Source organism: Phascolarctos cinereus, unplaced genomic scaffold (assembly GCF_003287225.1).
Source record: "Phascolarctos cinereus isolate Bilbo 61053 unplaced genomic scaffold, phaCin_HiC Scaffold_4;HRSCAF=312, whole genome shotgun sequence".
NCBI classification, from domain to species: Eukaryota; Metazoa; Chordata; class Mammalia; order Diprotodontia; family Phascolarctidae; genus Phascolarctos; species Phascolarctos cinereus.
The window spans coordinates 630974289-630996726 of record NW_027555847.1 but is presented as its reverse complement, the minus strand read 5'-3'; the positions used below and the strand labels follow the sequence as shown (position 1 = coordinate 630996726).

Here is a 22438-nt window from a genome sequence, read left to right as displayed (position 1 = left end):
GAATGTGAACTCCTTGAGGGCAGGGAATGTTTTTTGCCTTTCTTTGTATCCCCAGCACCTAGGATGATGCCTGGTACACGTTAAGCAATTAATAAATGCTTATTGACAGACACAATGTAATAATTAATAAGAGAACCTTTCTAATGACTTCTGCTTTCTCACTTGGCTAGTTTTCCCCCAAGTTTTCCTATATTACCTGGAAGTGAGAAAGGAAGGGCTAACGCTGGGAACTAAGAAAATAAAACAAAACAACTCATGGCACTACTGTCTGTACTTTAAAATTTTTACTTCTTATGAACACTAAAGAAAAAATGTGTCCTGATTTGGGAGTACTCAGGTCATGTGACCTTTTTCTTTCCATAGTTCCATAGGTACCCAAACCACTGAGCTGATGTCATCTTTCTCCCTTTCTCTTTCTTTCTTCCATCTAGCTTCTCCCTTTTGTTCTAGTTTTCTCTCCCTCTCCTTCCATTTCTCTTTTTCTCTTTCCTCCTTTTTCTTTCCCCAAACTGTCTGCATTCCCTTTTTTCTCTTTCTTTATCATTTCCCCTCTCCCTCCCTAGATTATTGAGCACTCTCTTCTCTTTCTCTCCCTCCCTCTTTCCCTCACCCCATCTCCCTCTCCTTCCCTCCTCTGATGTGTAGGGGATCAAGTACACATGTAAAGGGGTTGCTTTCTTTGAGCCTATTTTCTTCTCTGCATACCCCCATGACTTTTTATCTCTCTCGCCCTGTATCTTTTCTCCCTTCTGCCTCTTAATTCCTTCTGTTAGCTCAAGCACCATCTTTTATGAAACCTTTACTGATTTCCCCAACTAATGACCTCCCTCCCAAACTCTGTATACATTTGGATTTATTCACTTCATTTTTGTGTTTTATACATTTATATATGTACTTGCAGTCTCCCCCATTTAAAGGCATGCTTCTTTGGAGTAGAGATTATTTTAGCCTTTGGACTTGTGCCTAGTACAGTGCTTGGCACACAGTAGGTGCTTAATAAATACTTGTGGATTGGTTGATGGAAACAGATGAGAGGAACAGTGAAATGTGGCCAGTGATAGACCACAAAGTAAAATGTTGAAGGTAGGACCACATCTGCAGGGGGTTTTTGTTTATAACAGGAATTTTCCCATTAAAATAGATATGGATGTTTCTAAAGACAGACTTTACTATTTATAAAAGTATTTCAAAATCCGTTATGTAAAGAGTGATTAGACTTGCTCTGCTTGGTCCTGGAGAAAAGACAGAGTGAAAGGTTGAAGTTACAGGGGCAAAGTGAGGCTAAATATATCAATGAGAGCTATTCAGATGGAATGGTCTGCTTCAGGGCATAAGAGGTTACTTATCATTAGTGGTTTTCATGCAGAGTCTGGAGGACCATTTTGATGGTATCCTGCTGAGGTGATTCTTTACTGTTCAGGTACAAGTTGAACTGGATGCCCCTTTGAGGTTCCTTGAAAATCAGAAATGCTGAGATTAGACATAGTCAACACGTCTTTGCATTTTTGCTATCCCTACTCATACTTGACTCCTCCATTTCATTTATTTTTCCTGAGAATCAGTCATTCATTCATTCATTTATTTACTTTTGGCTAGGCAGTGGGGTTGACTTGCCCAAGGTCACACAGCTAGTAAGTGTCAAGTGTCTGAGGCTGGATTTGAACTGAGGTCCTCCTGACTCCAGGGCTGGTGCTCTCTTTATCCACTGCGCCACCTAGCTGCCCCAGAATCAACACAATTCCTGGTTTTCTAAAAAGAAACAGTTCTAGGTCTCTTTTACTTTCTTTTTTGTTTAATTAGCTATCATTCAAAAAGTTCATGAATTTTAAGTTGTGCTTCCTTTTGTCTCCTGGGCCTTGTTTTGTTTCACCCCTATTAATGTCCCCTGGAGCTTCCCACACACCTCTGGTGCTTTGGCATTGGGGAGCGGGAGGAGGTAGAGCAGCAAGACTTCTTTTTCCTCCCCCACCCCTGAATGGGTGCAGAACATTCCAGATCCAACCTCCTGCGCACCTGCCATTTCCCACATTACCCTCCTTTCCTCCTGCCCTTTTCATTCATATATTCATTCATTCAGGAGATTTTGCTGTCAGAAACGGTATAGTAAAATGAGCAATGTATTTGCAGACTCAGGTATTGCCAGGTGTAGCCTGTGTGACCTTAGACAATCACTTTAGCTTTCTAGCATTTAGTTTCTTCATTTATAAAATAAACAAATTAGATTACATAGTCTCTAAATTCCCTTACAAGTGATAGATACGTAGTGGGAATGATTTTTTTAAGTTATAATATTGTATGCCTTAATGAATGTATTTAAGTATAAAAAATTGCAAAGCAAATATAATTGGTTATGTGCATGCTTCCTCATCAAATTTATAATGTTTTAGAAGGAAGTGAAATATTAAAAGAAAAATTCTTAGAGATCACATTAGCAGAATTTCTTGGAGGCAAGGGAGAAGAAGGAATGAAAAAAATTACCTCTAAGTTCTCTTCCCAAACCATCCCATCCTTCTCTGAATTCTTGAGATCAAGTCAACAAGCATTTATTCAATATCTACTCTGTGCCCACTTATTATTATCAGTAATAGTGCATTTCAACAAATAATAATGTCCTTTCTTGTCTTGTTACTTAAGGGTGTCATGTGGCCATTTCCTGGCTTCTCAACAAGATTATAAGCACTTGGGGAACAGGGCCGTATTTTAGATGGTGAACTCTCTATCACGGGAAACGCTCTAACAGAGGCTAGATGATTGAATGTTGCCAGTAAAGGATTATATGATTTTAGAGCTAGTGAGTTAAATGTGACCTCCATCCAGCCCCCTCCTTTTTCATACTTGGAAACCAAAGCCCAGAAAAGTAAAGGGGTTAGCCCAAGGCCCCACAGGTAGTAAGAGGCAGAACCATAAAATAGAAGGGATTCTAACATTGAGTGGGAAGTTGGAGTAGATGACTCCCTTAATTCCTTCTAGTCCAATCCAGTGATTCTTTTGAAACTACCCCTCTCCCAACCCTCTGGACTTTGAATAGTGCAAGATTCATGGTAGTCCCTTGATCAACATTTGCTCAGTGAGCAAACTGAGATGGTTATGGTTACATTCCAGGAAAATGTAAGCCCCTTGACAGTAGAGACTATGTAATTTTTATGTTGGTATCCCAGACCCCTAATAATGCCTAGCCCGAAAGTGTTTGTTAAATTGAATTATATTTGGATTCAGATTTCTCTCTTTGACCAGGAATTCTGTACTAGCTATAGTCAAAGGAAGAAAAACTACTCATTCTTACTTTTCCCATAGGGGCTGATACTCATATTTCCACTAGACTTTGGGCTCTATTTGTGTGTGTGTGTGTGTGTGTGTGTGTGAGAGAGAGAGAGAGACACACACACACACACACCATGCACACATTCCTGGGCCTTGTCAGAGATTCCTTTCTGACATGGTTTGTGCTCTGGACCCTTCTCTTTTCCCCACTTTCCTCCACATCTCTATCCCAGATGTAGTTTGGGTTTGGGACATTGGAAACAACAATGGTTTTATAATCAGAGGACCTAGGTTTAAATCTTGGCTCTGTTGTGCACTTCCTGTATGATTTTTGGCAAGTCACTTAAACCATAGGATTCAGTTACTTGATCTTTAAAATGAGAGGACTGACAAGATAATTGCTAATTTCCCTTCTGCCTCTAAAGCCTATGAGGCATGAACTAAGGTCCACCACACTCTCCACAGACTCTAATTAAGGTGGGAAGTCTGATTTTCCAAGTAGCTCCCATCAGAGCATTCATGCAAGATGAATAAATGGAATCCCAGCAAGGAAGTCCACTCAGGTTTAGGCTCTGAAGTTTATTGAGTTGCCCTGTCAGCTCCTTTTTAATTGGATGTTAAGTGATGACAGCGAGTCACTCCAAAAGTTCTAAAGCATGCCCATCCCTCCCCGAGTTCGGTGGCGGTGATTTTATCCAAGGGGAGCAGTGCTTTTTTTCCATTTGCTAGTTGCATTGGTAGCAGTGAGCTGAAAGAGAGCGCCACCTAGGGTATACAGTAGGAGTTACTACCCTTGTAACCAAGTATGAGAGGCTAATGATGAGAAGATTCAGAGCTGGAAGGGACCTTAGAGTTTGTTTACTTCGACCCCTTCATTATATTCAGGAGACCCAGAAAGGTTAAAAGACTCACCCCAAGTTGTGAAGTTAGTAACCAGAAGAGAAATGGGATGCATGGCCAGTGTTTTTCTAGGAAGGAGTACCACGACTCTAAAAAGTTTGTCTTCTCTCTTAATGATGATGCTCCTCATTCCATTAGGGAATCAGCAGTTTGCTTCATTGTCCCAGGCTCCTGAAAATTAGCAGAAAAAGCGATTTGTATGGCTAGTACATAAACACCAGAATCAAGTGCATACTTTTATTTTCAGGCCAAGGAGCAGATATTTATTGGATGTAAACTGTAACTTTGAAGATACATCTGTCAATTCTGAATCTTTTTAATTAACCTAGTATTCACTTTAATAGGCATTTATGAATGACTAAATGAATGGAAAAAAGATTAAAGGCTTATTCTGGGTTAAGCATTGTGCTAAGCTAACTCTTCTGTCTGTATTGCCACTGGTGTATGCTCCTGTTTGTGTTGCTACTGTTGTATGCAAGGCACTGTGCTAGGTGCTGGGGTTACTGTGCTGAAATAAGACGTTTCCTGCCTTCAAGGAGCTTGTAGTCCAGTAACATAAATAAGACTTATTTGGTAGTGCTGTCATTTTCAGTCGTGTCTAACTCTTTGTGACCCCATTTGGGCTTTTATTGGCAAAGATACTGGGGTAGTTTGCCATTTTCTTCTCCAGGTCATTTTCCACTTGAGGAAACTGAGGCAATCAGACTTGCCCACAGTCACACAGCTTGGTAAGTGTCTGAGGCCACATTAGAACTTAAGAAGATGAGTCTTGCTGACATGGCCCTGCACTCTAACCACTGCATCACCTAGCTGCCCCAAATAAGATTTTTTTCAAAAAAACTGACAATTTTAATAATTCACACTTTTGCTTATAGTTAGATACCATGAATGACTTGTATACAACTGATTTTTTTAAAAAAAAAAAGAAACCGACAGTAAATAATAATTCACAGTTTTGCTATTGCTTCTTGAGTTTTCTAAAGTTCTTTCCTGAAAACAACACTGTGAGTCAGTCAGTCAACATTTAGTGAGCTCCTACTATGTGCGAGGCACTGTGCTAATTGTTGAGGATACAAAGAAAGGCAAAAGACAGCCCCTGCTCTCAGAGAATTTACAGTTTAAAGGGTTGAGAAAACATGCAAACAACTACCCACCCTGTGAGGTAAGTTGTGGCATAGAATATAATATATGCAAAAGATAGATACAGACAAAACTGCATGAGAAATTTGAGGAATATTATCTTCTTGAGAACCTGGCTTCTAGTCCTTTACTTATCCTATATTCTCTTTCCTTTGCTAATCATTTCCTTTTCAGCCTGGTGCTGAATGAGACTGTTTTTGCAAAATAATAAAGTTATAAAATAAAAGCACCAAACTAGACCATAGAGATCATCGGCCAGCATTGTCAGGTTATAGATAAGGAAACTAAAAGCCAAACAGGTAAAACAACTATCTTCCTGGTCTTGTGATCCATGGGCCTTTTGACCTGTCTTCTAGAATCGCTATCTCAGCTCTCCAGAAAATTTAAATGATAACTTCTGTCTGTAATTCACTTCCCACTTACAAAATTCTTCATGTACATTACCTCACTTTATTCCTCACAGTGATTATGGGAGGTAAATGTACAAGCAGTGCCATTCCAGTTTTACCTTTGAAGAGCTAGGGCAAAAGGACATTTGTGGTATGTGTCTCCTTAGGCCCAGTTTGTTTTGTTTTGTTTTGTTTTTTAATGATTTTTGTTTTCTCATTTCTATCACTTTCACTTCTTTGGTCATTCTCTCTTCTTATTTTGTTTCTTTCCCAAACATTATCAGAATTTTTATTCAGTCTTCTCCTTCCCTCCCCCTTTTTCTCTGTCCTTTTTTCCACTCTGATTTTAGAAGCCCTTAGTCAGGATTATAGATCATAGCTTTAGAACTGGAAAAAGTCTTTGCAGTCATCTAGTCCAACCTTTCTGTTTTACAGAAAAGGAAACTGAGGGGCAGAGAGATTAAGGGACATGCTCAGTATCACTGAGGTAAAAAGTATAAGAGCCAGGATTTCGACTTGGGTCCTCTGGCTCCCAATCCAGTGCTGGTTGTTTTTTTTCCTCCCTGCTGCACCATATAGGGTGTCTATCTATGTGTGTCCATGTCTATGATAATTCAAGGAGGAAAGAAAAAGGCTACTTTTATTTTGAAAGCCTTCCTTTTATTGGTTTTGAAACAGGTGGATCTCAGTATTGACAAACAGTAAAGAAGAAGCATTAACCATGGCCTTCCGAGGAGAACAGAGTACTGGAGAAAACAGCTTAGAGGACCTGACAAAAGCCATTATTGACGACATCCAGAGATTACCTGGGAATGACGTCTGCTGCGATTGTGGCTCATCAGGTATTCTAGCCATTTCTTCTGCTTTGACTCTCTGCCAATTAACTCCATTTATCAAAGATTTTCCCCAAAGTTTGAGTTAACTTTCTGAACTTCCTTTCTGTTTCTGCTGAATACTAAATCTTTAAAAGGCCAGTCTTTTTATAGTGTCCTGCAGAAACCATGGTTATTACAGCCTCTGCTTTTTTCTGTATACTGTTCTTCATGCCTGGAAAGGCCTCCACTCTTTGCTGTATCACCACCAAATTAACCACCATTCAAAGCATCTCCCCAACTTCTCTAACCTTTACTGATCTCTGCCTTCTCCAAGTTTCTTTGTGTTTTCTCGCATCTGTCTGTTCTGTACCAGACTTGATTACACAGTGATCTTCTCTTATTTCTCCATATGTGTAATCCCAACAAAATTATAAACTCTTCAAGGGCAAGGAAACTGTCTTAATAATAATAATAATAATAATAATAACTCAATAGTGCGCATTTATATAACTCTTTATGGTTACAAAGTCTTTTCACTTGTGTCGCTTGAAAGAGTTATGTCAGCCTACTCACCTATGGCTCTATTCACCCAATTTTCCAAAACAGATATCCCACCCTGACCAATACTTACCTATAGATGCCACCTCCTCCTATTAAAATATATTCTTCTTGAAGGGGGAAGGACTATCCATGCTTTTGTATTTGTTTCCCCAGTATTTAGCATTGGAGCACGTGGTCAATATTCAGTAAATGCTTTATTATTCATTCATTTGTTCATTAACGCAAACATTATCTCGTTTCAGAGCCGTACTTAAGGGGGTAGTACGAATAATATCTTCACTTTATAAATGAAGAAACTAAGGCTTAGAGATAACAAGTGGATTTGTCAGGGACACCCATCAAGTTAGTGACAGAGCTTCCAAGTCCAATGTCCTTTCTACTCTGCCAGGCTGCCACTCTATTTTTATATGTAACTTGGGCAGACCAATATAAATCACATAAGCATATACACACCTTTCCATAAAGGTTGACAGTGGGCTATGTGGTAAAAGGCATCTTAGGGTCGCAAGGCCTGGATTACAATCTAGCCTTAGACATATATATTAAGCTGAATGGCCATGAGTGAAACTTCACTTAACCTCTCAAAGTTTCATTTTCTTCATCTATAAAACGGATATAATAATCCTCTCACTCCCTGCTTCACAGACTTGTGATAAGGAATATTTTGTGTAAACTTTAAACTACTATATAAATGTGAGTTAATATTATATTCGCACAGTGTTTAGCATAAATCTTTACATATAGCAGGTCTTCAAGAAAGATTAGTTACCAAGAAGTTTGGCATTTAAAGGGAGCATATTCAATTCAATATCACAATTTTGGGCTGCCTAGAAAAAAAAAATGCTTCACATTGTCACTGTGTTCCTTGGAGTTTCAAAAAGGTTTTTGTCCGCTGGAAAGTGTTATGTTCATTACTTAACAGCCATCTTATTATCAACAGAAGTTCCAAAAAGAAGCCATAACCAGGACTGATAGGTTAATGCTGGTTGTAGCTTATAGGTTAATGCTAGCTGTAGAATCCTGTCCCCTGTGAACAGCAGTTAATAGCTATACCATCCATCATTGTCATGGAACATGGAGCAATGGGGAAATAGTATTTTTTTGAGGCCTTTAACAGTTTGTTACAACTGAAACTTTAGAGGCACCATCTTTCCTTTTTTTTTCTCAAGGATAAGCATCAAAGACATGTAACCCTAATTTTGTTTTGGATGAAAAAATCATGGGTTTTTTGTTTTGTTTTGTTTTTTCATTAAAAAATGATGTATTTATTTTCCCTGTCAAGTGTTTAGAGATTTATAAAGAGCATTCAGACTAACATGGTAAGATACAGTTTTCCCCATGTTAATTTCTACCATCATAATTCTTTAACATTTTAGTGATAGACCTGCCCAAAGAAAGAAAAGAGTCCTTGAAAATCACTTTTTAAAATGCACAAGAGAAAACTGAAGGAAGTTCCAAGGAAAGCACAGATAAGCAGGATTTATTTGAAAAGACACATGTTGAATTTACTGTGTATATATCAATGTATATACATATATATTAAAATATATGTGGAAGGGATTTGCATTTTCACATTAATACTTTTTTCTGTTCTTTGTAAAAATGTGCTCTTGGGGAAGGGGTATTCATTAAGGTCAGAATAAATTTTTTTTTAATTAAAAAACAATTCTTACCCACTTTTACTAGAGGAGGTAGTAAGAAGATGTGGAGGCACACTGGACAAGGAGCCAGGTGATCTAGGTGGTGGGCCCTCCTCTGCCACTCACTTCTCTTTTGTTACCGTAGACAGGACTCATCACTGGGTTCAAATTCTGGCTCCACTTAATGTGAGATTTTGTTACCTCAACTTTTGGGGTCTCAGTTTTCCTATCTAGAGTAGAGGTTATTAATCTTTTTATGTGTCATGGACCCCTCTGACCATCTGGTGAAGCCTAAGGACTCCTTAGAATAATGTTTTTAAATGCACAAAATAAAATACGTACTATTACAAAGGAAATCAATAGTATTATCATAGAGTGATAAAAATATTAAACAATAAAAGTTCACAGACCCCAGTTTAAGGACCCTTGAATCACGTTCTCCAAGGACCCTCCTAATTCCAAATCTTACAATCTCATGACCATTCTGTGTCCTAGTAGCCTCATCTGTAAGATGGAGGAGCTTAAGCTAGATGACTTCTGATGACCCTTCCAACACTCTAGTTCTTCTGCTGTTTTCAGTTGCATGTTTTTATAATATTTTAAAGTACAGGTCTGGTTCTGTTTTCAGTTGAAATTTTATCAGCCACTTGCAAAAAGAACTGTGCACTAAAATGTTTTGCTTCACTGTGTTTTTAAATCTTTTTCTATAGAACCTACATGGCTTTCAACCAACCTGGGTATTTTGACCTGTATAGAATGTTCTGGAATCCACAGGGAAATGGGGGTTCATATTTCTCGTATTCAGTCTTTGGAATTAGACAAATTAGGAACTTCTGAACTCTTGGTAAGTTGTTTTCTATACTTTGGAAAGATTTCAGTTCATTAGCATAAAGATGAGATTCCTTTTTATGTTTCTTTATATTCTGTTCTTTTTAAGTTTCTGCCAACTACTTGTTCAAAGAGTTGAGTAGATTTTTATATAGATATTCTGTGATATTGCAATTTGTATGCTAAGTAAAATCAACAGTTTCCTTTTTCTCTTGAATAAATGGTGAATCACTAATTGGTGTATATTGTCATGACTATCAAGTCAAAAAGTTTAGCCAATCTGTCATGAATCTGAAGGAGCTTGAGAGATCACTCAAACTCCCTTAGAAAACTCGAAAGAAATCTTTATATTACAATTTATTACACATCAGATATTTGTTTTAAAGTTCAATATTTCATGTGCTTCTAAGCTCATAAATAATGTATACAGTAGTAAAGTGGGAGGGAAACTCAGCTCTCTTGTGTTCAAACTTCCTAATACCTTTTTTAAAAGAAGGAATTATAGAGTTTAAATCAATCATAAGTTATTTTAACTACTAGGAAGTTATGTATGAATATGGAGTTTCTTGTTAAATCATCATTGTAGTAATTTGTTCTTTTATGAGTTAGCAGAAACTCATTTCATCCTTAATCCTTTCTTGAGGGAATAGATGGTGTGATACTTGATGTCATAGTTCAGAGATTTATAAGGTTAAACAGTCTTGAGAAATTTATCATATTATCTAAGATTCTTTTTTAATTATTGAGAAATCTTCTAGTTGGAATCTTCCTCTGCCCCCTCCACAACCCTAAACAATTCCTTTTGAGCTACTTTTAAGTTAAACATTAAACCAAGTCCAGTGGTGAACCACATTTTTACTATCTTGTACACAGGCCCTAGTTGCATGCAGCCCTAAGAGATGTTTGTCAAGATACCCTGTTGGCATCCCCTACCTATTCTTTGGCTAGTAATTAGGTTTTATAATTACCTGACACCTCCTAAAACCACTTAATCACAGTGGGAAAAAGTTTTTCCCTCTAATGGAGATGATAACTCCAAGAAACCAAAAGTAAATTACATGCCCAAATCAATAGGCCATGCATCTGAAGATAGAATACATCTTAAAGGCCAGATTAGATTTGATTTTTGGCCCTAATTCTGCTACTAACCAGTTGTGTGATCTTGGGCAAATCTCAGTACTTCGGTTGGATTCAGCAATCTCTATGATGCCTTCACATTTCAAATTCCCTGTCTCTGTGTATCCAGGGTGCCTAGAGGAATCCTGTCCAGATAGTAAGATTTATCAGCAGACATTGGTTGAGGGACTCAGACAGTGAGCTCTAGTAACTCCACTCTCTCAAGTGAACTTCTGAAAGGACTAGTTACATAAACATTTCTAAGCTTAACATCTAAAACATACTTGTCTGACTCATCACAGATCATTTCAGGATGAATATAAATTGGAATAGTATTATTTGATTCTAGCAGCAAAATACCACTCAGGGCTTCCTCTACCAATGGCATGTTACATAGAGCTCCTTACCCTGTACCTTATCAATAAAGATCCCCAGATGTGAAATTTGTACCATTTGCTAGAAATTTGATGGAAATGAGTCTGGAATGAAACAGCCAGTATGTGCTGAAGTAGGGATTTATAACAACCTAAAAAAAGGTCCTTGTTTAATAAGATTGTATCCACCATTAATATGAACTAGAGTTTGTACACTAAAGTTATGGTTATATAACTTTCCTATCTCCTACCTCTGCACCTTTATCCAAATGTTCTCCCAATACCTTACCCACTTTGGCCTCCTAGAATCTCTTTAAGGCTCAGTTCAGGTGCCATCCATCTCCTACACAAGGTCTTTCCTGGGTCTCCTCCACCCAGTTCTCCCTCTCCCTCTCCCTCTCCCTTCCTCCCCTTCATTTTATATCTATTTGTATTAAGTTATCTGTACTTGTTGGTATGTTGTTCCTTGCTGCCCTGTATAAATTGTATTCCCCATGAGATTATACACTCTTTGAGAACCAGGAGTGTTGGGGGGTTTTTCTCTTTTATCCTCAACACCTAGCATAAAGTGCACTTAATCAAATAATTGTCAAATTGAGTTCAAATGAAATTAATTGGATTGAATTAGATTCACCTATCTCTAGCCTCAACTTATAAGTTTGTGAATTGCAGATCATTAGTTGGTTCCTGAAGGCAAGCATGTACGAAATGTTACCATTTATATAGGACAAGAATGTTGAGTGCTTTTATTTGACCTTATTAAATCATGACTCGTATCCTGTCTCTTGTCTTCCACAATAGCCCCTGCATCACTTCGCTCACTGCATCCTTTTAATTCTGCCTTCTCAATGTTTTTCCTCTTTCCTGAGCTTAGCATTCCAATTGCCATCACACTAGTTCAGGTCCTGATTGCTTCTGCTTTGGATTATTGGAATATCCCTACTAATCAGCCTTCCCACTTTAATTCTCTCCTAACTCCAGCCCATCCTTCATACCCATGCAGAGTAGTCTTAGTGTACAGGTCTGATGACCTCATTGTTTTATTCAGACACCTCCAGTGGTTTCCCATTGCTTACTGGGAAAAATCCAAACTCTTTTGCCTAGCAATCAAAGCTACCCACAACTTGGCTTTGCTCTAACCTCTAGCTTTTTCTCCTACTACTTCTCTTGCCAAATTGAACAAAATGTGTGCCATTTACTGGGAGGGAAAAAAGTCCTGTCCTTTGCTACCTCCATGTCTTTGCTACACCTGGAACATGCTTCTCTGTGTCTCATCTCTACTTGCTGGGATCCTATTCATCCGTTAGGATCCAACAGTCACCTCTTCCATGAAGCCCTTCCTGATGTTCCCTCTGCCAATTAAAATTATTTTTCTCTTTATCTCATTCTACTTTATAGGAAAGCTGTTAGTGTTTCTATCCTAACCCCTTACTGGACAGTAACCTTAAGAGCCTAGACAGTAGTTTTCCATTTTTGAGTCCATCATAGAATGCAGTACTTTGCACACAATATGTACATAGTTAATGTTTGTTGAAAGAATTGTATGTGTTCTTCACAAAATTGTGAGAAATATATCATCTGGCTTCCCAAAAGCAAATGATAGCAATGTTTAAGACCAGTAGAAAATGAAGACTACTATGTTGTTTTGTATTTCTGTTACAGCTGGCCAAGAATGTAGGAAACAATAGTTTTAATGAAATTATGGAAGGGAATTTACCCAGTCCCTCACCAAAGCCCACTCCTTCAAGTGATATGTAAGTAATTTTTAAAAATTAAATTGTTTTTCATTTATTGACTCTTCCTATTCAAATGTGTTTCCACTGGGGAACCAGCCATTAGGAAATGCAGTGCAAAGATGTCACTTAAAACTTAGGCTCAGATGCTAATAGGCCTCATCTAAAAATTAAAAAAAAATTTTTTTCAAGTTTTAGAAACATAAGATTGAATCTGATAGGAAACATTTTGTCCATGTTATTCTAAATTCTTTTTAATGGTAAAGAACTCATTCTTTGGTTTTGATTAAATGATACTGGATGTTATAGACTTGCCTTGTTATATATAACGTTAAAAGCATTTGCGTATGACAACAGTGTTTTATTAACAAAGTAGAATTGTATTCATAGTATGTTACAACATAAAAGGGAGATGCTTTACTGAGAAGTGTGCTCCTCAAGATCTTTAGAAACAGGACATATACCTGCCTTATATGAATAAAGCCTAGCCCTGCTTAGAATCTGGTCTAGATGAAAACTAAGGCTTTTTTCTGACCTGTCAGACCATTTAAAGTCAATCATAAAATGTTTGAGATCATCTGGTCCAATCTTCTCATTGGACAGATGAAGAAACTGAAGCCTGGAAAGATAAAGTGATTTGTTCAAGGTCACAAAGATGTTGCAGAGCTGGGCCTTCAACCCAGCTCTCTTGACCTCCAAATTGAGTGCTTTTTCCAAATGCCTTTCATGGAGATCCACTCCAGTCTAACTCTACTGATTGTATCTCACTGATCTAGTCACTTAGTATGCATTTATTCTTGAAAAGATTTTCTACAGTGTCTATTAGTCCATCAGATTAATCTGTTAGTCCATCAGTTGAAATAAAGAACATGAAAAACTATAGATTTATTTATATCAATGTATGCTTCATCTGAAACCAGAAGGCCAGATAATGAATATTTTGGCCACCATTAAGGCAGAAAGGGGTTGCAGTCTGCAGTGCTGGAGAAACTACTACAGTCACAGATCCATGAAGGTTTTAAGTTTCTTAAGTAGGTTGATGCACAGTAAGCATAATATTAAAAATGTCATCAGAGAAATGTATATGCAAACAAGCAGTCTGGTCACATCTTGATAGTGAAGGAGAGCCAATGGACAGTCTTTGTAGTCCATAGTATCATCATAGTTTCAATAGAAATCAAGGAAGGCCCAGAGCACATTGAGTGGAATGCCTCTAAACAGCTTATGAGAGGATAAGGACAAGATTCACACGAGATTCCAAGTATGGATAGGTGGTGATCTGCAGACGTAACTTTCCTACTTCAAGCCAAACTTGCCGTATAACTCACACATGACACTTCCTCTCTTGTTTCCACACCTGTGCACTGGCTGCCCACATGCCTAACATGTATTCCACCTCACATCTATCTCTTAGCATCCCTAATCTCCTGCAAAACTCAGCTGGTGTTACCTTTTGCATGAAGCCTTGCCTCACTTCTCCAGCTGCTAGGGCCCCTCCCACTCAAATCCCCTTGTCTTTATTTTGCATGTTTTCTATGTAGCTACAAAAGCTACTGTAAGCTCCTTGAGAGCAAGGGGTTATATTTTTGTGTCTTTATCCTCAGTATGTAACACAGTTTTTGGCACATATTAGGCACTTAATATTTGTGAGTCAATCAATAAGATCACAAATCTATTTAAGTATAATTTTTAAGGTGTTCTTTTCCAAACAAAAGACCTGTTTTCTTAAAAAATCTTCAAAGCAAAGAAGCTTCATTACAAAATGTTAATAATGTTGTAGTTTACCCCCAGAATATACTATATGCTGCACATAGCATACCAACACTGTCTCTTACTTCCTTGTGGAAACTGACTTCTAAGAAAAATTTCTGTACCTTATGTATACTGTACCTAAGTCACATGCCCAAAAGATGCAGTGGAAAATTAGACTATACTTTCAGTCATCTGGGAAATTCTTCCAACCCAGCCAACTGTGAACAGCAGAAAAAGACTGAGAGTTGTACTCCTTGAAGGCATATTTTCAAGAAGACATTCATAAAATCATGGACCATTGAGCAGAGTCAGCAAGGCACAACATTCCAGTGACCAGCCAGAAAGAGAGGAAGGACCATATGCTCTCCGGGGAAGGATAGGCCCCTTAGCAGCCAATGCTGACCTAGAAGAGAGAAGTATCAACCTATTTCAGGTATGGGTGGCAGATGTTGGGAAGCAACAGTAGCTACAGCTAGACCAGGTTGGGCTTTAGTAATCAAAGAGAGGGAATGGCTCTTTTGAAGCAAGCTAATTCTATAGTTGATAGAGAAAGTAACTGACTCTGTTCATATATATGTACACAATTTACAAAGGATTTTTGTCATACAGCTGCATTTTCAGCCACACCAACATTATTAAACCATTAGGAGTCCACTATGTGCCATTATCAACAGATATGTTTCATAGATTCATCATGGTGTATTAAAAATGATAAACATAATGAGCTAGCATTTTCATAGCACTTTAAGGTTTACAAAGTATTTTACATATGTTATCTCATTTCATTTTGATGCTCTGGATTTGGAATTGAGATCTAGGTCCAGTCCCACCTTGGGCAAGTAAACTTCCTCAATGAGAGAGTCTGTAGACTCATTGTTCCCTAAGGTCTCTTGTAGCTCTACAGTCTTATGATTGGTTAATGATTCATCCTCAGTATTTTTCTATATTGTTTTCTATTTTATGTTTTCGTATTTGACTGTTTAGCTATTTTCCTGCCTTAGTTATTACATTCAGTTCTGTTTAGTTTTAAGTAATATGGGAAGGTAATATTCAGTCTCCCAATTAGAAAACTAGTATACTATAAAAGTATATAATTTTTACATTAGGAAACAATGTTTGTACAGTAGTATTATCTCATTGAAACTACTTTTCTATTGTCTAAAAGAGATGTTCGCATGTATGTAATAAACCCTGTCTTGAGAAGGAAAGAGATCATGATGGACAGAAAGCCAGCCTTCGAGTCAAGAATAACTGGGTTCAAGTAGTTCCTCTGATACATGAGTAATTGTAAGACCCCAAGCAAGTAATCTAACCTCTCAGCACCCCAAGCAACTATCTAGTTACAAATAAGTTGCTGACCTACTTGAGTAGAGTTTCTGTATGAGAACTTTCCTATATTGATGAAATCACCAGTGCAACAAATCACTACCTCTGACCCCCAATCAAAAAACAAACAAAAAACCCAACCACATTATTGTTGCATAGAAAATAACCTCATTCAAAATGCAATAACAAATCCTTTTATTTTGTTTTAGGACTGCACGTAAAGAATATATCACTGCAAAGTATGTAGATCATAGGTTTTCCAGGAAGACCTGTTTATCTTCATCTGCTAAGTTGAACGAGCTACTTGATGCCATCAAATCTAGGGATTTACTTGCACTAATTCAAGTCTATGCAGAGGGGGTAGAGCTAATGGAGCCACTATTGGAACCTGGACAGGTAAGACATTGTGTACTCAGAAATTTGGAATAGACTCTACTGGTTACATAGGAGAAAAGAGATTTGCTTTGAAGATGGCCCCACAAATGGTAACCTTCTAATATCTTGCTTTTCCCATTTTTAGGAGCCAGGTGAAACAGCCCTTCATGTTGCAGTCCGAACTGCTGACCAAACATCTCTGCACTTGGTTGACTTTCTTGTACAAAACTGGTATGGTTTGTTTTCAGCATTAAGTTAACTTAAAACGTCAGAATTTTTCATACCCATCACTCTCATTTAGCTACAGATGTAACTCTCTTTGTATAACAGTTTTTGCATTGGATAATTTAATATAAATCAAATATTATCAGTAAAAGAGTCTCACCATCTTAAAATCTGAGGTGAAACATTTTGTAAAGAAAACAGTCATTTCGTGAAGTAGGTGACAATCCCCAAATTAATATTTTGTACAAATGCAGATTTTCATGTTACTGGATTTGTTGGAAATAAGTTTTCAAATTTGGCATTCACAAAGAATATTATGTTAGCCATGAAAATGCACCATACACTTTGACTGCTACCATAATGCTAATGGACTTTGAAGTACTCTTTGTGAGCTAATAAATAAGAGTGGCAGTGAGGAAAGGAAGAGAGCATCCAAGATGGCTCAGGATGATTTTTATGGTAAAGAGTCAAAACCTTAATGCTTTGACCTTAATGCATTTATCACCTAATACGGGTGATAAAAGTGCTTTGAAAGGAAAAAACACCTGTGCAGATATTTAAGATTTTATAAAAGATGAGGCTGAAATAATACTATATTTCCCTAAGTCAAAGGAAATATAAGGGAAGGAACTGTATAGTAGCAGCAAGTGGGACTAAGTTTGTACAAGTGTTCCATTTTTCACTGTGCAAGTAACTTGCTTTGAAAGAGTGGTAAATGTCAAATAAATATAAGATTAAAACTGTGTCCCCCAATCATATCAATGGATAAAAATTATATGGATAAAAATTATATAAAGCAAAGAAAGGATAGATTAGATAGAGATGGAGAGAGGTAGATAGATAGAGAGATGGAGAGAGGTGGATAAATAGATCATTTATTAACTGCTTACTATGTGGAAGACAGTTTCATGGCAACAACAATTGGAAAAAGATGTTCTCCATTTACTCTTCTACAATTGTAAATAGGATCACTCTCCAGGAGCATAAAGATAAGTTAGGAAATATTGAAGCCCCAGTTTTATATGGATTTAAACAACAAAGACTTATTTTGCTTAATGCAACTTGAACAGAGATATCAAGAATCCTTTTATTTGTGAATTAGAAAATACAAATTTGTCACTTCACAAAATTCTCACTTCATTTCGTCCTTGAACCTCTAACTAATGAGCCAGCCTTGGTTCCTGTAGCTCTTGAGCACCTCTCAGAAAGCATGTCGACAGTTCAGTGTTTTTAATAGCTTCTTATACAATACCTGTCCATCTCTGGATGCCAGGATCCAAAGGAGAGATCTTCGTATTTTCTTTACTTTGCAGACACTGTAATTTGTTTTCTGACCTTTGTTCCATACTTCAATCAAGGATGAGATCATGGATCTGGGAACTGGAAGGGACCTTCTGGTCCCACCCCCTCACTTCTCAAATCAGGAAACTGAGCCCAAGAGAAGTTAAATGATTTGTCCAAGGTCATAAAGGAAGCACATGGCAGAGATAGAACTTTGCGTTTCATTCTTATTGGCACAGTTGAATAGTCATTGCTTAACATTAGTCCAAGACTTAAATCAATACTCTTACCATAGATTTAGAATTTGAAAGAGCCTTAGAAATCATCTAGTTCAGTCTCCTCATGTTAATAAGTGAGGGAACTTGGGGTCCATCAAGGTTAAGTGACTTGCCCAAGTTTACATAACCAATAAGTGGGCAGAGCCAGGATTCAAACCCAAATCTTCTGACTCCAAATCCGTTGCTAATTCCACCACACCATGCTGCTAGAAAGAAAGAAAGAGTCAGTAAAATTAAAATTTTAGTTTAGAAACAAGATGGAGATGGCCACAGTCATAGCTGAGCAGATATCCATATCCTAATGTTGTGAAAATACCTGTGGAGACAGAGGGTGCCTACCATGCTTCCCAGATTGTTTGCAGCAGATAGTCATCATGATGTATGATGATATTGCAAGCAATGAAGAAAATCCTATGGAAGCTATTACAATCAGTGGTCCTAGTTACACTCTTGTGAATGAAGGATCCCAAAAATCTACTTTATATGTAACAAGATGGTGTTGTTCCCCGCCCCTCCAAAAAAAAATAAATTGATAAATTAAGAAGAGAAGAAGATGCTATAAAGAGGAAATAATCAAGAAAATTTTTGAAGAATGGTCCAAAGGATCATGTGTTTCTTTCCTTTACTGACCAAAAAGCTCCCATATTATTGACTTTCCCTGATGATAGTCTTTATGTAAGAGGTTTGAATGAGCTTATCCAACACAGAAAGTACCAAAAGATGTTGTTAGGTATTGAAGCACATGAATTTGGCTCGACGATGATATCCATATTGTTATGAGTTTTTAAGCAACTACTGTCGCCAATCCCAAAGAGCCTAATACCATGATTAAAAGAGAAATGCTTTCCTAAAAAATTAGTGTAGTGTCAACTGAGTAAAAGATTCAGATGGGGAAGATTTGACTAATAATAGTAGTTTAAACTACTAAAAAAAAAGCATAATACTATCCATGTCATGCAGTCACGAAATAAAGCTACCACTTCCCTGAAAGCAATACAGTTTCAGAGTGTGAAACACAAACCCATTTCTGCCACCAGCAAAGCCCTATGACTCTCCTTTTAGCCCTGATACCCTTTTGGAAACAAGAACAGGAAACTGATGGCCACTAATAAAATGAATGAAGTTCAGAAAATTGATGAGTGTGAGCAATATCTGAAGGCCAAAAGACATTTTATTTAGAGATCAGTGCACAAAATAGTTACCTGTTGTGACTGCATTCAGAGCTCAGGCTGAGGAAGTACTGTCTCAGAGATGGATGTTTACTGCAGCAAGGCAGCTCACTTTGGGACCCTCTGTGTTAACAGGCGTGCCTTCCAGTGTGCTTGAGTTACTGAAATCCAACTTTCCCTGATTTTCCAAGTCCAAATGTGAAATTTGTGTTGATGGGAGCCTGAATCTATGTCTCAGGGAAGAGGATAACGGCTACTACCTGTTTTGAAAAGTTTCTTTTGCTCACCTCTCCCATTTCTTCTCCGGTCTTTGTTTTATCTATATGTGTATAAATGTAAAATCTAAAAATGATATCTGTTGGAGGTGGACAGAACATTATATTGAAGGAAACATTTCTGATCTTTACATGTACAATTTCCCGGTTTTGAAACCAGTAACTTAAAAAAGAGAGAAGTTTGCTATTTCCCATGGTTTATGGTAACCACAGTACATTTGACCTCCATGGTGACAATTTCCTGCTAAAGTTCAACAAGCTACTAGAAGAGTTGTACTTATTACAAACATTGTCTGGAAAGATATTTCTTGGAAAATTGATAGTCCTGGTTTTCCATAATTAATATAAATGGACATTGCTGTGACTGTTTCCTAACGACTAATGATGATAATAGCATTTGTGTAGCACTTTAGGTTTGCAAGAGCACTTTTTTTTTTGGGCGGGGGGAGTAGGGAATGGGGTTACGTGACTTGCCCAGGGTCACACAGCTAATAAGTGTCATGTGTCTGAGACCGGATTTGAACTCAGGTCCTCCTGAATCTGGGGCCGGGGCTCTATCCACTGCTCTACTTAGCTTCCCCTTAAAAGCACTTTTAAAATATTGTTTTATTTGATCTTCACAACAACCCCAGGACGTAGGTGCTATATATGATCTACATTCTACAGGTGAGGAAACTGAGGCAAACAGGTTAAGTCACTTGACCAGAGTCACACATTCTAGTGTGACAGAGGCCAAATTTGAACTTTGCACTCAGTTCACCATGCCACCTAGCTGCATCAGTGCCTGAAAATTTATAGTTTACAGATTTACAATAAAATCACAATAAAAAGGAAGAAAAAGAAAGAAAGGGAGGGAGAGATGGAAGATAACACCAAAGTCATAAATTGGCTTTGACTTCCTTTTTTTTTTTTGGACAGAGTAGGTTTTTTCAATCTTTATTTCTATCTCTCTCTCTCTTTTTTAGTGGAAACCTAGATAAGCAGACTGCGCTAGGAAATACAGTTCTACACTACTGCAGTATGTATAACAAACCTGAATGTTTGAAACTTCTCCTGAGGAGCAAGCCAACAGTGGATATAGGTAAAAGCACATATTGACACTATGCAGTATTTGTTCCTTCCAAGTAGAATAATGAGAGAATTTAATTTACTAAAATTTAAACCTTGTAATTTCTTTGAACTTCAATATTTTTTCAATATCTTTGGCAAAGCAGCAGTTGTAATTTAATTTTGCCTTTTCCAGTTAACCAAGGTGGAGAAACAGCCCTGGATGCAGCAAAGAGACTAAAAGCCACCCAATGTGAAGATTTGGTAAGAAAGAGCAAATGGGAAACAGCATACTTTTGTTAACCATCATTCACCTCCACATAACATTTGGAGAAAATGGAATTGTTCATAACTAGAGCAAATTCTTCTTTGACACTTGACCAAAGAAAACCAGCTAAACAGTAGCTCTTCTTTTAAGAAATGGTAAAAATGGTCAATTTGCCATCCAGATGCCACACAGATGTGGCCTATGAACTTATTGTTTTGTATAGTAAACTTGCAGTGGGGCCTCATGAGTGTTAGCATAGAAGCAGAAGATTGAGGTCTTTCAGCTAAGCTCACACTTCCCCATTATGCTTCCTTGAGAAACCTCAGTGACCTCCACATCATGATCAGTCATTTAGTCAACAAGTATTTCTTAAGTACTTACTATGTGCCAGGCACTTACTATGTACTAAACCATGGGGATACCAAAAAAGGAAGGGGGAGGGAGGGAACAATCTTTGCACTCAAGGAACTCACAATCTAATGGAGGAGACAACATGCAAATAACTATGTGCGTATAAGAGAAGAGACAGACAGATAGAGAGAGCACTCACATTAATGGAAGCTGCTTCAAGGAGTTGCCCAGGAAAGCCCTCCTACAGAAGGTGGGATTTGAGCTGAGTCTTGTTGGAAGCTAGGGAACCCAAGAGGTAGAGGTGAGGAGAGCATTTGAGGCGTGGGAAACAGCCAGCATACAAGTACAGAGTCACGTGTGAGGAACTGAAAGTACACCAGTGTGGTTGAATTGTAGATTATGGGAGGGGAGTGAAATGTAAGAAGACTGGAAAGGTAGGAAGGGGCCCAAGATGTGAAAGATTGAAATGCCAAACAGAGGACTTGAAATTTGATCCTGCACGCAATAGGGAGCCACTGGAGTTTATTAAGTAAGGGGAATGATATGGTCAGACCTGCCCCTTGGGAATATCACTTTGGCAGCTTTGATTAGTTAAAATGGGGAGAACTTGAGGCACAGAGACCAGTATGAAAGCTATTGTAAAGAGGTGATCAGGGTATGTGAGTAGTACAAGATGGGGCCCTGAGTAAAGATTATACATGACAGTTTTAATTACTTGCAAAGACTAGACTACACCTATATTATAGTGGTGGCCAGGGAGGAGGATTTTGTTTGGAAAGCTATTGGGTTGTGAATGGAACCATAAGGGAAGATTGATTAGGGGAACTGATTTGATTATGATTCCAGAAACAGAAATGGTTGGGTGGGCCAAAGAGCACATGCTCATAAGGCAGCGTGACAGGTGATAAGATGGGCCTGGAATCAAATGAATTTCCGCAGCAAGGCCTACACGTTGTGGGTGATTGGAGCAGCCACCAGTCAGCAGATCAAGGGACCAGGGAGGTGTGGTTGGGGGGCAGGGAGTGATGACATAAAAGGGTCCTCTAGGGTTTGATTTTTGTTTGGGTCAGTGTTTATGTAAGAGTAGTTCATTCTAATATTTTAATTAGGACTGTTAACCCTTCTTACTTTCAGCTTTCCCAGGCTAAGGCTGGGAAGTTAAATCCACATGTCCATGTTGAGTATGAGTGGAATCTTCGACAGGAGGAGATTGATGAAAGTGATGACGACCTGGATGACAAGGTGAGTGTGAATAATTAGTGTGATTTTCTGGGAATATCTGTGACTTTCCCCATAATATAAAAAATATCTGTGCCCTGCATATTGTAAGTGCT

At 38.0% G+C, this 22438-nt stretch overlaps 1 protein-coding gene across 7 annotated transcripts in view; it reads left to right on the top strand.

Annotated features, from left to right (window-relative positions):
• ASAP1 (ArfGAP with SH3 domain, ankyrin repeat and PH domain 1) overlaps positions 1-22438 on the top strand; it is a 606833-nt gene that overhangs the window by 539890 nt on the left and 44505 nt on the right. For all 7 annotated transcript variants that reach the window (XM_078153734.1, XM_078153735.1, XM_020997892.2 and 4 more), the window contains 8 exons: positions 6369-6532; positions 9417-9550; positions 12687-12778; positions 16045-16231; positions 16356-16441; positions 20404-20519; positions 20682-20749; positions 22239-22346. In XM_078153734.1, coding sequence (XP_078009860.1) covers positions 6369-6532; positions 9417-9550; positions 12687-12778; positions 16045-16231; positions 16356-16441; positions 20404-20519; positions 20682-20749; positions 22239-22346 — 955 coding nt within the window. The remainder of the gene's footprint in view (positions 1-6368; positions 6533-9416; positions 9551-12686; positions 12779-16044; positions 16232-16355; positions 16442-20403; positions 20520-20681; positions 20750-22238; positions 22347-22438) is intronic.